Consider the following 12631-nt stretch of genomic DNA (forward strand, 5'->3'; position numbering starts at 1 on the left):
CCAATGGAATACTTTAACTGTGTCATTACTGTCCGTTTCATGCTGAAGCGTGGTAGTCCGTAGCATTTATGTATGCGTGACCATGCCATTACGCATGTTTTAAATGCGAAGGCATTTCTTAGCCGCAGGTTGTCTTGCGTCGTTGAGCGGCGTGCGCCTAGCAACAGCTGTGGCGCGTGCCTAGCAACCGGAGCAGGTGCGGAGTAGCGGAGGGCAAGGGGAGAGGAGGAGCGCGCTCGGCGTGTGAGGGCGCTCGCATCGCGGAGCTCGGGCGGAGTAGCCAACATTAGAGAGTTTTAGCTGACCGTTTCTGACGCTCCGCTCCGCTCCGATAGCAAGCGGGAGTGCCATTGCGCATGCGTGGCACGCTAGCGCGCTACCGGCGATACCGGAGCGGGGCCCCGCTCCGCTAACCGGGGCCTCTTAGCGGACCGTCGTGGCAGCTTACGCTACCGGGTGGAATTCCAACATGGCTGCCCCCGCAATGCGAGCGCGCTCCGGCGAACTTCGTTTCTTCAGTTGAAACACGACCGACGAAGCCGCGAAAGCGCTTCCGAATAGGCAATGGTGCCACATACCTTAAAGATCTTTAGAACGGAATCGAAAAACGTCGACCGAAGCGCGGGGCTGCTTCTATGCTGCGCCGGGAAAGACAGCCTTGGCTTGGGTATTCCAAAGTTTATCGGCTTGTTTATTGTGATTTAGAAAAATTATACCATTTCAGCGACTACATTATACAAAAAAAGGTTAAATGAGGCCAAGAAACACGGTATTTTGCTGTTTAGGCGACCAAATACAAATTCTTCTGTTTCCATTATAGGTTGAAGTGTTGGTTTACAGGCGCACGCGAAACGACCAGTTACGGGAATGCTTCCCCGTCGAGGGAGATACGGTTATCGCTTCGCTAAAAGCCCTTCGGCTGCTGACGCTCCGGTTGTGCTGAGCGGGACGTCGGGAGCATAGCGGAGCGCCAAAAACGGTAAGCTAATTATTTTCTTCCTCCATGGGAGTAGCGGAGAGTGAGTGGAGAGGAGGAGCGCGCTCGGCGTGTGAGGGCGCTCGCATCGCGGAGCTCGGGGAGAGCTCGCGCGCGGGCTGGCGCGGGTCTCTCTCTCCTCTCCGCGTACCCCTCTCCGCTCGCTGCGCATATTAATGCAGGGAGCGCGCGCCTCTGTCCGTGACTGCTTGCCGACTGGCGCCTTGATAGCGATGGAAGTCGGTGAAGTCGAATCCCTCGCGGCAACGATACCGTAAAGAAGAATTCGGTGCACCCAATGCATTCGCATTTCCGCACGATCCCCTTCGGGGAGGTGGGGGGATTTTTTTTTTTTTTGGTGGCCTCCGGGAAACAAAATGCTGACTTGTTTCGAGCATCGCATCATGCCAAAAGGTCGTGCTGGGTCTGTACGACTGTCCAATGCTCTGTTTTTTGGTGGACTAAGGAGCTTCCCAACTTAATTTCCATTTCCCGTGTCACTAACGAAAACTACAAAATTCTTATACGCCCTATACATTCCAAAACCGTCCATGCTCGTACACTGTAAAGACTAAACCGGCAGTCTGTATTCGGCTGAACAGTGGCAGTGCACGAGTGCGCTAAAAAGTTTGTCATTTCATTAATGTTTGAAACCAAACTGGTAGAACCTTATTATGATTCCTTCCTCAGATCTTACGACAGAATTCCAAATGTGGCAAGATTTTGCTCGACTTGCACAGGACATGCCTAACCGCAAGAGCATGGTCAGACACCGCCGTCTTTGTGTATTATTTTTTCTTGCTAAATTTAATGTTTGATATGGCATTGAATAATGAACTTAGCAGTGGCTTGCTATGCCTTATCCAGGAGTGGTTCTTACACTTAAAGGGAGGGCCGCCCCAGAAAAGTTACTGTATAGTACGAGCCTTCAGGTAGGCTATAGGGCATTTATGCACGAAGCATTGAATACTTGACAGAGAATAATGCAACTATTTCAGAATACCAAGAGGGAGCTCAGTACAGCAGACTCGACATTTGGGCTGTATTGAAACGTCGACCAGCTTTTCATGTTCGCTCAGAGCTCTGATAGAAGCTACGAGATGGGCTGCGTTAGAGACTCTAAACAGAAACGGAAATCACAACTAGCATGGCTTGACAAATACGGATGACTGAATTATTCCGCTTTGCGTGAGGGGTAACCCTGCCATGTTCATGTAATTTTCGCCATTAACAGCGCTGTTCTTGTGCTTATTTCTGTGTGTTTGTTGGTATTTGCTGAAATTATTGCTAGCGATATAACGCTTCTTGTATGCATGATTCATAGCCTGTCGTTTTTTTAACAAAACACCTGCGCTACACATATATTTGTAGTGCAGGTCTTATCCTAAAAAGAAAACGAGAGGCTAAAGTAACGTAAATTATGTTATAACGTAAGTGCATAAATTCGATGCAGACTGCACAGAATGAGCTCCATTGGCCTTACACTGGAAGCTGCTGTACGAGCGTAGAATGCTTATATGCCAAAAATTTTCTTTTGCATTTGAGACAAGAACAACTAAATGAAAAAATCTCATTCTTGCTGCAGAACTGTAACCTTCCCAAGAGAAAATAGTAGTTGGTACCACTGTTTTATGGTTAAATTCCCAGCTGGCACCAGTTGGGACCAGCAAGGACCAGCTGGGCCCAAATGGGAATTTAACCATCACCACCTGGGACCAGTTACATTTTCTCTTGGATTACCCTTGGAGTCGAGGTATGGCGATGGTCCCGGGGACGTGGGCTGGTCACAATCGGGTACACCGTGGTTCACCTGAAGTCGCTCTATATATACATGTCGCAGGGCCGCCTGGAGGGCTTGGAGCTGGGCGTGCCTGCTGCCTGTTTCGGGCAAAGGTTCTGCGCCTGGGGAGCCCCGTGTGCGGACGTGTCGGATCGCGAGCACCGCAGGTGCTTGCGCTAGGCGAGGGCTTTTCACTGCTCGGCCCAGAAGGTAGTGCTGGTAGTGCTGGTAGCCCGTACATGCCTGGTAATGGAGACAGCTCATTGGTGTGAGTACCCCCTGCCCTTGCCAGCAGCTGGTTCACTCCCTGTGATGCACGCGATGTGGACCAGATGGGCTGGTTCATAGCCATTTGCGGCACTGTTGCGGCAATGGCAAAGCTTACGTAAAACACCTCTCTGTGGTTACCATGCACATACAGGCTCTCCATCGTGGGCGTCAGACTTGGACTGCGATATGCGAAGGCCCTGCACACGAGGGTGGGCGCTTGGTCGCCGCATCAACAGCCTCCTGGGATGCTGCAGAGGCGCCTGCCAGCTGGCCCCCTCTCTGCCTTCTCGACCTTGTCCAGGAGGCGCATAGGTACGATGCTCCTTTGGTGCGCTCCAGTTCCAACGTATATAGTGAGGCTCACCAACCCCGTATTCGGAAAGCCAACTTACCGAATGACATAAGAAATTCTTTCGTAAGGGCCGTAAAAGGTATCATGAGAGAAAGCCAGCGTGCATTTCAAAAGTCATCCATATGAGAATTCAGTGGCCTTGTCGAATTGGAGCAGTGAGGTTCAGTTAATGCAGGAGGAACGAAACTTAGGGGGTTGTGGATAGACAAGCAAGTTGGCTAAGGCGGTGGTCTTCGAGGGGCTGGGGGATCGTGTTGACGGTGCCAGTTGAGAGTACGCGTATTGTAGAGGGGTTGGCTGGAAGGCGAAGTGTTGCTCTGTATACCCTGCGCTGTAAAGCTTGATTGATTGTATCGCTTAACGCGCCGACGCAACGCAGGCGACGAGGCGCGTTTTTTACGTGCGGAGCACCTTAGGACCTCACAATGTCCGTCCGCGTCCGTGCACATAACATTTAAAACCGCAGAAAATCACACAGGCACCGGCAGGATTCGAGCCTGTGTTTGGTAGACCAGACAGAGGTAGTGTCAGTCGTCTTACCCATTGGGCTACGACCGTGAGTTGGTACCCGAGAGCCAAACGGCTTACTCCCTCGCCTGTAAGGGTGCGGAGTACCTTAGGACCTCCCAATGTCCGTCCGCGTCAATCCGTGCGCACACCACCATTGAGCGAAAATCTGTGCGGAAACTATCTAAAAGGGTACAAGAGCACTCCAAAACACTCGAAAACAGGCGCTAACATAACCTAGCAACGAGAAAACGCGTAAAAGCACCGGTGTAGTCAGGTTGTGATCAAGTTGTAATGCACAGTGACCGCATCGAACTACGCAAGATGGCGCTACGCGGAAACACGAGATGGCGCCGCGGTGCACCGCGTATGTAAGCGGGTTCTGAAAATCCCATACCCTCTTCCCGCCATGGACGGAAACGAACGTAAGACGCGTCACGCTGCTGCTAACGTCTACGAAGACAACGAGCTTCCCCGAAAATACGAAACCGCGGCAAGCGGAGGCAAAGTGACTAAAATCGAATGACGGTCGGGGCGCAAATCGGATTTCACTCGGGGTGCAACTTGGATGTTACCGTCCCCGTACTCCGCACCCTCGCCATTATCCACGGAGTTGAGATGCTGCCATTTTTTTTAACGTGCGCCTAACGTGCGCCGAAATCTCGTACACACGGGTGTTTTTGCTTTTCGCCTCCATCAGAAAAGCGGCCGCCGCGGCAGGGAATCGAAGCCGCGACCTCGTAGAAGCATGACTGCAAGTCTATAAAACTAATTTCATGTAATCTATGGTGCCTAAGGATGCTTATCGGCCTGCTCCCTTCCCTACTATGGAGCTGTAATAAACCGGGTCGCCAGCCCGCAGCTGCTTCCGTTCCTGACTGCTGCATATGTGTAACTTTGGCTTTTTCTTCTCGTTCTTCTTTGTTTTTCAGATGTTGCATTCACTTAGCTTCAGCGCGCTGGCCTTGTTCGACAAGTCAGGACACCTCTTTGAAGTTCCAAACCCGAAGCGCGTCCAAGCCTGCCCGTGTTCTGTACAAGCTTGCAATCCTTCACGCCGCCAAAACATGACGTCGTATAGCATCTCGCCATGTCGCTCATACTCCTTGCTTCAATTGCGAAAATAAAAGAGTTTTCTAAATATTTTTTGCCTCTATCAAGGCTCCTAGCTCGCTGGCTACGCCAGCTTGAGCACAGTGGCGTGCATGTACAGAATTGAAAAGAAAAAAAATTAAAAATATGAATATAAAATGGAATGGGAAACTACGTTTTAGAACAAACCCTCACTCACTAAGATCTCTGAATACGAATAAATAAGATTACATGAAAACTCACGTCGAAGAGAAAACTTACACACGTGATGTGAACGTTTCCTTCAAAAGGTCTAACATTACGCTGCACGCAAGGGAGCAAATTCTGACTTTCCTAGGCCAACCTCTCAAATAAACATATTTCTCTCTCTCTTTCTCTCTCGGGTGCAAGGACTGACACCCTTCTGCGGGGCTTATACTTCCACAGTTCAAGTGAAAAGTTTAACTAAAGAACGCTTGAAAAGACCCCCTTTATCAGCAAAAGATTTGCCCGAAAACATGAAAGTTCTCACCCTTCGAGCCGAAGTATTCTGCACTATGGTAAAAAACACGGCAAGTTTGCTGAAAGGTCCGCGGATTTCTAAATTACTGTCTCCATTAATTAATTACGCGAAACTCGGTAATGCGTGGCTAATTGCAGCTTCGCAGGCTTGTGGATATGAAGGGGCGTATATTTTGAGCGTCCCGAAAATCTTTGGCCTGAACGGGCGTTGTCTAACCATTCTGAAGGCACCAAAAGGCGCAAGAAAGGCGCTAAGAGGCACGATTTGCGTCGCCGTTATCAAGAAAATCTTTTGCTGATAAGGGGGGTCTTTTCAAGCGTTCTTTAGCGAAACTTTTCCCTCAAAGGGTGTAGGCATAGCCTTGCAAAAGAGTCAGCACGTACACCCTCAAGGGAGTCAAAGTTTACACCTTTTCCCGCAGCCTAATGTTGCACCATGGTTACACCTTCGAGTGAAAAGTTTTGCTAAAGAATGCTTGAAAATACCCCCCTTATCAGCAAAAGATTTTCCTGATAACGGCGACGCAAATCGTGCCTCTTGGCGCCTTCCTTGCCCTTTTCGGCACCGTCGGAATGGTTAGAAAGCGCCCGTTGAGGCAAAGACTGCATGCGGGCTGAGTTGAGACGTACGTATTTCGTCCCCATTAGTACACCCGTGGCTAGTAGCGCTAGTTCTGAAGCTTTCAGCCTTAGCTTGACCAGGCAAATTACTTATCTGTTTAGTTCCACACGTATTAGGGAACATTATTAGAGCCATTTAATGGCGGAGACTGTCCGTGACATGGCGTTTCTCTGCGCCAATGACGTGTGGAGGTTAGATGGCGGTATACAGTGGCCGGCAGATTTCGTCGTCTTGTCAGAGATTGAGCCCCGCGCATAAGCCGTAAGCCTGATTCAGTAAATTTTCAGCAATTTTTTTCACTTTTGTTCCTTTCTCTTTCATTTCTTTTACATGGTCTGTTATAGCATTACTGTTTCTTTACTTAATTCAGTACATGTATTTCTATCGCCGTATAGGACTCCTCTGGTTTGAAGCGAAAATATGGCCGTATGTGAACATTATTTGTTTGCCGCTGTGCTTTCGGCGCTTCTGATTAGTGCTGAACGCTTTGGTGAGTGGAGCAAAGGAGGACAACAATCATGAATCATTTTATGCATTTTAAAGCAAAGCTTTTTACCTCTACCCCCCAAGGGTTCTTTCGCGACCGTTGGTGTCACCAGAAAACTCCAGCGAACAAATAAAAGAATTTACTGGCATTGCCGTGAATCGAACCTGGAACTACTAGACTAACAAAGCGAGAGCCCGTTGCCTTACCGATTTACCTACGAGCCCACGCGAAGACGGCGACGACAGGTGGTGTACGCACCAAGCACATCTGCGGGTTTACCCCCTGCGTTCTCGCTGAATGCCACGTGAAAGCGTCACGTGACCGCTCACACCCGTCCAGCGGCCCTGTGCGCACCTTGCTCATGTGCTAAGAGTAACAAAAATTAAAGGAAGCTCACACCAATACATGACATCGCACTTCTAGTACGCCAATGTGCTAAAGCCTGTGGCCTCCAGTGTTCACGTAAACAAGCACAGCTCCTTCTCGTCCGCCCTCATGCCAAACCAAGGCATACATTCAAATACTCCTTGATGGCCAGGCCATCACTCCAAGCCTCAGCATCAAGATCCTGGGCCTACATCTCGAGGCTAAAACCAAGAGTGACGTCTCCTTGCAGCGCCTCAAAAACAGCATTAATCAAATCATACACATGATCAGGCGAGTTGCAACCAAGAAGCGAGTCTTAAAGTGTCCTCTCGATAGTTACTTACGTGAACCCCCTGTCTTCTCGACAAGGAAGACATAGAGATGCTTTATATAATGATTAGAAAAGGGGTCGAGCAGGTCATTGGTTTTCTCATGAGTGCGTACACACAGAGGCTGCTTAGCACGGGGCTCCACAACACGGTGGAAGAGCTGATAGAAGGCCATCTTTCTAACCAGAAGGTCTGACTCAGAACTGCGATGGGTAACCGCATGCTTCACCAGATTGGCTGGGCAGCCCAGAATGTCACTCCGATTGACGTATTCCCAGACTCTTGGAGACTAAAACTAGAGATGCTCCCTTTGCTATGAATATGAACCCCTCACATGACGAGGGTCACCGAAAAGCACGGGCTCAAGCGCTAAACACCACCCTCGGTGGGGATCATGCAGTTACCTACACAGACGCCTCCAAACATCGTTGGCAGTAATACGCCATAATCGTGGCTACCTCCAGGACCAACCTCCTTGCATGTACCTCGCTTAGGACCCAAGAAATGGCGGCAGCAGAAGAGGCAGCAATCACCTTGGCTCTCGCTCAACCAGGGGTTCAGACGGTAGTCATCGATTCCCAGCAAGCCTACTGGAATTACCAGTAGGGTTGGGTGTCCTGACTTGCACTGCGGGTGCTAAAAAGCCACTCCCCAAACGGTTCCATTCAGCTCATCTGGACACCCCCTCACGCTTCAATGGAGGGCAACAAATGGAGGGCAACGGCAGCAGAAGAGGCAGCAATCACCTTGGCTCTCGCTCAACCAGGGGTTCAGACGGTAGTCATCGATTCCCAGCAAGCCTACTGGAATTACCAGTAGGGTTGGGTGTCCTGACTTGCACTGCGGGTGCTAAAAAGCCACTCCCCAAACGGTTCCATTCAGCTCATCTGGACACCCCCTCACGCTTCAATGGAGGGCAACAAAAACGCCCACCAACAAGCCTGCGCTTTTACCTCTCGTGCTATGGAGCTGCACGAGGGAGCTTGTCACGTTCAGGGAGATAACCCACCATTATCGCCTTCTGAGACAGACCATACCTTCGCCTTACCCTGACCTTTCCAGAGAACAACAAACCGGCTCACACAAACCGGGCTCCTTCCCACAGCCTACGCGTCTTCACTTAATGTATCCGAATCGCTACGACGCTGAATGTAAATTTTGCTCAGAAGTAGGAACACTCCGCCCCGTAATCGGGGTGTGCGACTTTTGCCCTGAGCACCCTCCTCTCTTTCCGTCAACTACCCAACAAGAGCAATGGGAGATGCTGCTGTCCAGGCCCTCTCTACCTACCCCGCTTGAGCGGGTGGACAGAACACAGGCCGCGCGGACTTCTTATGGACCCCACACAAGAAGGAATTACTCCCCAGGGCTGCACTCTGGGCAATTCAGAAATCTGAACAGAAATATTTCTTCCTCCTCCTCCTTCTCTGCCGCAAATCCAGTCGCCTCCGTCCGCGGCGCAGACGGAGAAGACAGACCGTCTAACACCGGGTTGGAGCCTACTTTAATTTTATAAAAAAACGCTCCACTCTTGTGCTACACCAATACAACTCAACTAAACACCGTTCATGCTTCCTGCATTGATTTAACCTTAGCAAGAATATCTCTTTGAATTAATAAATGGTGTGGTTAAGTGCATTTCACTTCTCTCTGGTTTTGCTATTTATAGAGCGATGTGAGTGAATTTAAGTGACCTCGCATTGGTAATCGTTATGGGTGCCGTTTACAGCTTTGCTTTCCAACCACATTCACGGGGTGGATTGGCGCGATTTTTTTTATTGACCACGAAGGAAATATGTTCTCTGCCAGGGCACACTTGCTTTCGAGATGAAGGAGCCCGCTGGCCAAGCAAGTAGGCGGGAGACATAACCAAACGTCTTTTGACTCTTGGCAGCGTCAACAGACACTGACGCCGCCATCACTACGAACACCGGAACGCGCGCACACTGTTTATTTTCGGTGAGTTTGAAGCAAACGTCCCTCTGGGGGTGAAAACTCAGTCGGGGTTCCCCACAGGCTCACATCCTTCGACCACTCTGGCAGGGCTGCTAGGCTCCTCTGTGACGATCTGCTTGGGGCTTAGCGTCACTGAGGCGCTTTGCGACATCCACCATGCATAATCGAGCCCTTCACTGCACATTTACGTAGAACACTTGTCGATACTGAATCGCTAATCTTTGAGCAGCTACATCTGATAACACTCCGGTATGGCACGCCATGGTTTATCTGGACACAAATTGGTGCAGCTAGAGCCACTGAGAAAACTAAACAGTACGCCGAGTATTATACTCAACTCTACGAGTGACGACAAGAACGGCCAGACTTCTGTCCGCATGCTACTTTGCCGGCGGCTACGCCGAACTCCCCTGTACAAGTTACACACAACAGTCCGTTTACCTTTTTCGCCGTCCGGGGCCAAATCCTGGGAGGACACGTTGCCTAGAATGAAACTTTCACACCAGCCAGAGGACAAAGTACCCGAGTAAGAACTTCGCTTCATGAACGGTGCGACGTTCACACGGGGTCAATGGCTGTCCCTAACCGCACTCCTAGCGAATCATGTTTGGAATTATGCTCACTAGGAGTGCGAACTTGTCCGCTCTTTTTTTTTTTTTTTATCTCCCAAATTTAATGAGCGCCATTATGACAACTTGGATTTGCTAAAATACTGTTCGAAACGAGGTACAAGAGACCGACACAGTACTTGATGTCGCTCGAGCCGACAGAGCCAGCGAGCCGCATCGACTGTGTACAAACGACAAAGGCAGTACACCGGTTTCGAACAGGGTTTAATTCCAAGACAGGCGCAGCGACGGACAGCTCGACTCGAACGGCATCCGTGAAGGCTCGATGACGGCACCGTCCTCCAAGGTGGTAACCAGGACGCATAGATAGGAGGCGGTCTGCACCAAGAGGCAAATCACGTTAAAAATGTTACGTTTAGGGAGATCACCATTCCTTACCGATTGCAAACAGGGTTTAATGATTTCAAGACAGGCGCAGCCATGTACAGTGCGCGTCAGGCTTGTCTAGGGCAAACGAGCGCACGGCTCCGGAGCGTGCTGGCGACATCTGATAGCCGCTGGGTTAGAGATAGCTTGCCATTGCGCGGCCGCGGATCTTGGGCAGGGTCGGGCCGGTCGTTGTTTCGCATAGGCCCCTCTAATTTGCAGAAGCCACCACCCACGAGGAGCGCCGATCTTCCAAAGTGCCAACCGTGAGCGGTGACAGGTCAGATTGACTCGTTTGACGCGGTGCTATGTCACCGCTGGCAGTCACGTATCTTCTGAATCACACGCGCACCAAACGAAAATAACGCAACAAAAATGCACTGCAGTGCTTTCGGTCGAACCTTTTCTGCGATTACGTGACTTCCTGGGGTGATATTGCACAGCGACAAGTTACGCGCTTATCTTCGGTGCCACCGCTTACGCCTGGCACTGCTGCACAGAAGCGTACCTAGCGGGTGAGGGCGTCTGCAAATTTGAGAGGCCCACGCTAAACGGCGCCCTGCCCGAGCCTGTCCGGAATCCACGCACGCGCAAAGGCAAGCTATCTCTAACCCAGCGGCTATCAGCAGACGTCGCCAGCATGCTCCGAAGCCGCGCGCTCGCTTGCCCTAGACAAGCCTGACGCGCACTGTACAGCTCGACTCGAACGGCATTCTGGACGTCTCGAAGACGGCCCCGTCCTGCTCGGCGGTGGCCGGTATACGCATAGACAGGAGGCAGTCTGGAACAAAAGGCAAAGCACGTTAGAAATGTAATTTCGAAGGTAATCACGGCTTACCGAAGGCGGGGACCATGATTACGCCTGGCAGGAACGGGAAGGGACGCTGAAAGGCAAAGTAACAGACGAACAGCGACAGAACCACTTTTATTACCAGAAAACACCTCTGTACAAAACACGCGTCGTCGAGCTCAGTAGATAGGACAGATGGAGACGTGTACCTGCCTAGCCAGAAGAGTAGTGCATGTTTGCGGGAAGGAGCAAGAGCAATAAGACACGACGCAAGGGTCAGGGAAAGGGGAGGGCGGAGGCGGTGCCGGACGCGAACCTGAAAAGGAACCAAGGACACCAATTCCATCACTCGCCTTTGCCACGACCCCAATTCGGAGCCGCGGACCGCAGAGCTTCGTTCCGTGCTTCAGTGATGCTCGTTGAAGGTGGCGACTGTATTCCGAACGCCGCGCGAACCGAGGACGTGCGAGCGGAAGGCATTATCGAAGTGCATATACCTCGGCTACCGCGGCGTTCGGAAAGGAAGACCGACTATCACCACAACCTAACGGGGCTTCCGAGCGGAGTCCGACGCTAGAGGCAGTGGCGAAGGGCTCCAACACCGCCACTGCGCCGCTGTCCCGAAAGCTACAGCCTAACGCGCACCGCAAAGCTTTGGCGACAGTCGGAATTCCTGCGTCGCGACGGCCCAGGAAACGTCCGGCTCCGAGGCTAATGTGCGCTCGGTTAGGAAAATTCAAATACGCAAACGTTCAGCGTCGCGCAAAAAATGATACGAAAGCCGGTTTCGTGGGCACGCCGCACGTCGCACCGGGCCTTCAGCCACGGAACTCACCACTTGGAAGAGTCGTCGGTGAAGACTGTGAAGCAGCGTACCGTGAAGGAAGTCCGTGAGGCCCTCGTGGGTATTCGCTTGTCCGAGCGAGCCGGTTGGGAGCGGGGATGGCACAGGCACAACGAAAAACGACTGAAGGAAACGAAAACGACAACACTTATGGCATTAAAACACCTCTTAGCGTGAACCAAACTTCCCCAATAGACAGTATATCGCGTGGAAAAAAACTCACCTGTCCATCGCCGCCGTCACCGCGCCGCCAGATACTCTGCGCCCGATGCGCAACAGGCAGGCATGGCGTACCCCTTGTTTTAAAACGTGCTTATCCTGGCATTACAGAGCGCTGTTATTGGTTGGCTACCGCCTACCCTTCCACTTTTTCACATCGATATCGTCTTCCAGGTCTTCCAGAACATTCTGCCAGTTGTAAAACAAAACGAAAAAGTTATCGCACCAAGTCGCAGCCGCGCGGCCACCGGAGCATGCATGACAAAGCATTTTATGCTGCGTCACGCAGCAAGATAACCTTCTTGCTTGGTGGTTCTTCATGTCGGCTAGGGGCTTCGGCTGGCGCGATTGCACGGTCCTATCGACCATGCGGCCGTTACTGGCCGTCTTCCGCGGCTTTTGAAACCGAATAAAAAACGCCGCGTCTTGAAGAAACAGTCGACTGCGCGGGAACACAAATGCTACTGCGTACGAGTCATTCATTCATTCATTCATTCATTCATTCATTTATTGATTGATTGATTGATTGATTGATTGATTGTAAG

At 51.1% G+C, this 12631-nt stretch overlaps 1 protein-coding gene and 1 long non-coding RNA gene across 7 annotated transcripts; one reads left to right on the forward strand and one right to left on the reverse strand.

Annotated features, from left to right (window-relative positions):
* Window positions 1-2705: 2705 nt before the first annotated feature.
* On the forward strand, window positions 2706-5000 carry LOC144147393 (uncharacterized). 4 transcript variants are annotated; one of them, XR_013317913.1, is made up of 3 exons: window positions 2706-2923; window positions 3178-3354; window positions 4818-5000. It is a non-coding gene; the product is annotated as an uncharacterized LOC144147393 (long non-coding RNA). The 4 variants fall into 4 exon arrangements; XR_013317912.1 differs by having other exon boundaries at window positions 2710-2923; window positions 3178-3338; window positions 4818-4995; XR_013317914.1 differs by having other exon boundaries at window positions 2712-2966; window positions 3178-3338; window positions 4818-4988.
* A 5055-nt stretch (window positions 5001-10055) lies between these two features.
* On the reverse strand, window positions 10056-12179 carry LOC144145127 (uncharacterized). 3 transcript variants are annotated; one of them, XM_077676634.1, is made up of 5 exons: window positions 12091-12179; window positions 11900-11990; window positions 11072-11117; window positions 10246-11014; window positions 10056-10185 (listed from the first exon to the last, which is right to left on the reverse strand). In XM_077676634.1, the coding sequence occupies exons 1-4, from the start codon at window positions 12096-12098 to the stop codon at window positions 10902-10904; spliced, it is 258 nt and encodes an 85-aa protein (XP_077532760.1). In that variant the 5' UTR covers window positions 12099-12179; the 3' UTR covers window positions 10056-10185; window positions 10246-10901. The 3 variants fall into 3 exon arrangements, with proteins under 3 accessions (XP_077532760.1, XP_077532759.1, XP_077532761.1); XM_077676633.1 differs by having other exon boundaries at window positions 11072-11339; XM_077676635.1 differs by lacking the exons at window positions 10056-10185; window positions 10246-11014 and adding an exon at window positions 11233-11339.
* Window positions 12180-12631: the final 452 nt, after the last annotated feature.

The sequence above is a fragment of the Haemaphysalis longicornis genome, unplaced genomic scaffold, assembly GCF_048455015.1.
Source record: "Haemaphysalis longicornis isolate Haplotype H1 unplaced genomic scaffold, Haemaphysalis longicornis Haplotype H1 scaffold_7, whole genome shotgun sequence".
In the NCBI taxonomy this organism is placed as follows: Eukaryota; Metazoa; Arthropoda; class Arachnida; order Ixodida; family Ixodidae; genus Haemaphysalis; species Haemaphysalis longicornis.

Bases quoted from the DNA above. Each gene is read 5' to 3' on its own strand.
- LOC144145127 (XM_077676633.1), bottom strand. The intron at 11,340-11,899 runs GTACGCTGCTTC...GTTCCTTTTCAG, and splicing joins CCTCACGGACTTCCTTCACG to GTTCGCGTCCGGCACCGCCT. The intron at 11,015-11,071 runs GTAAGCCGTGAT...CTTTTGTTCCAG, and splicing joins AATCATGGTCCCCGCCTTCG to ACTGCCTCCTGTCTATGCGT.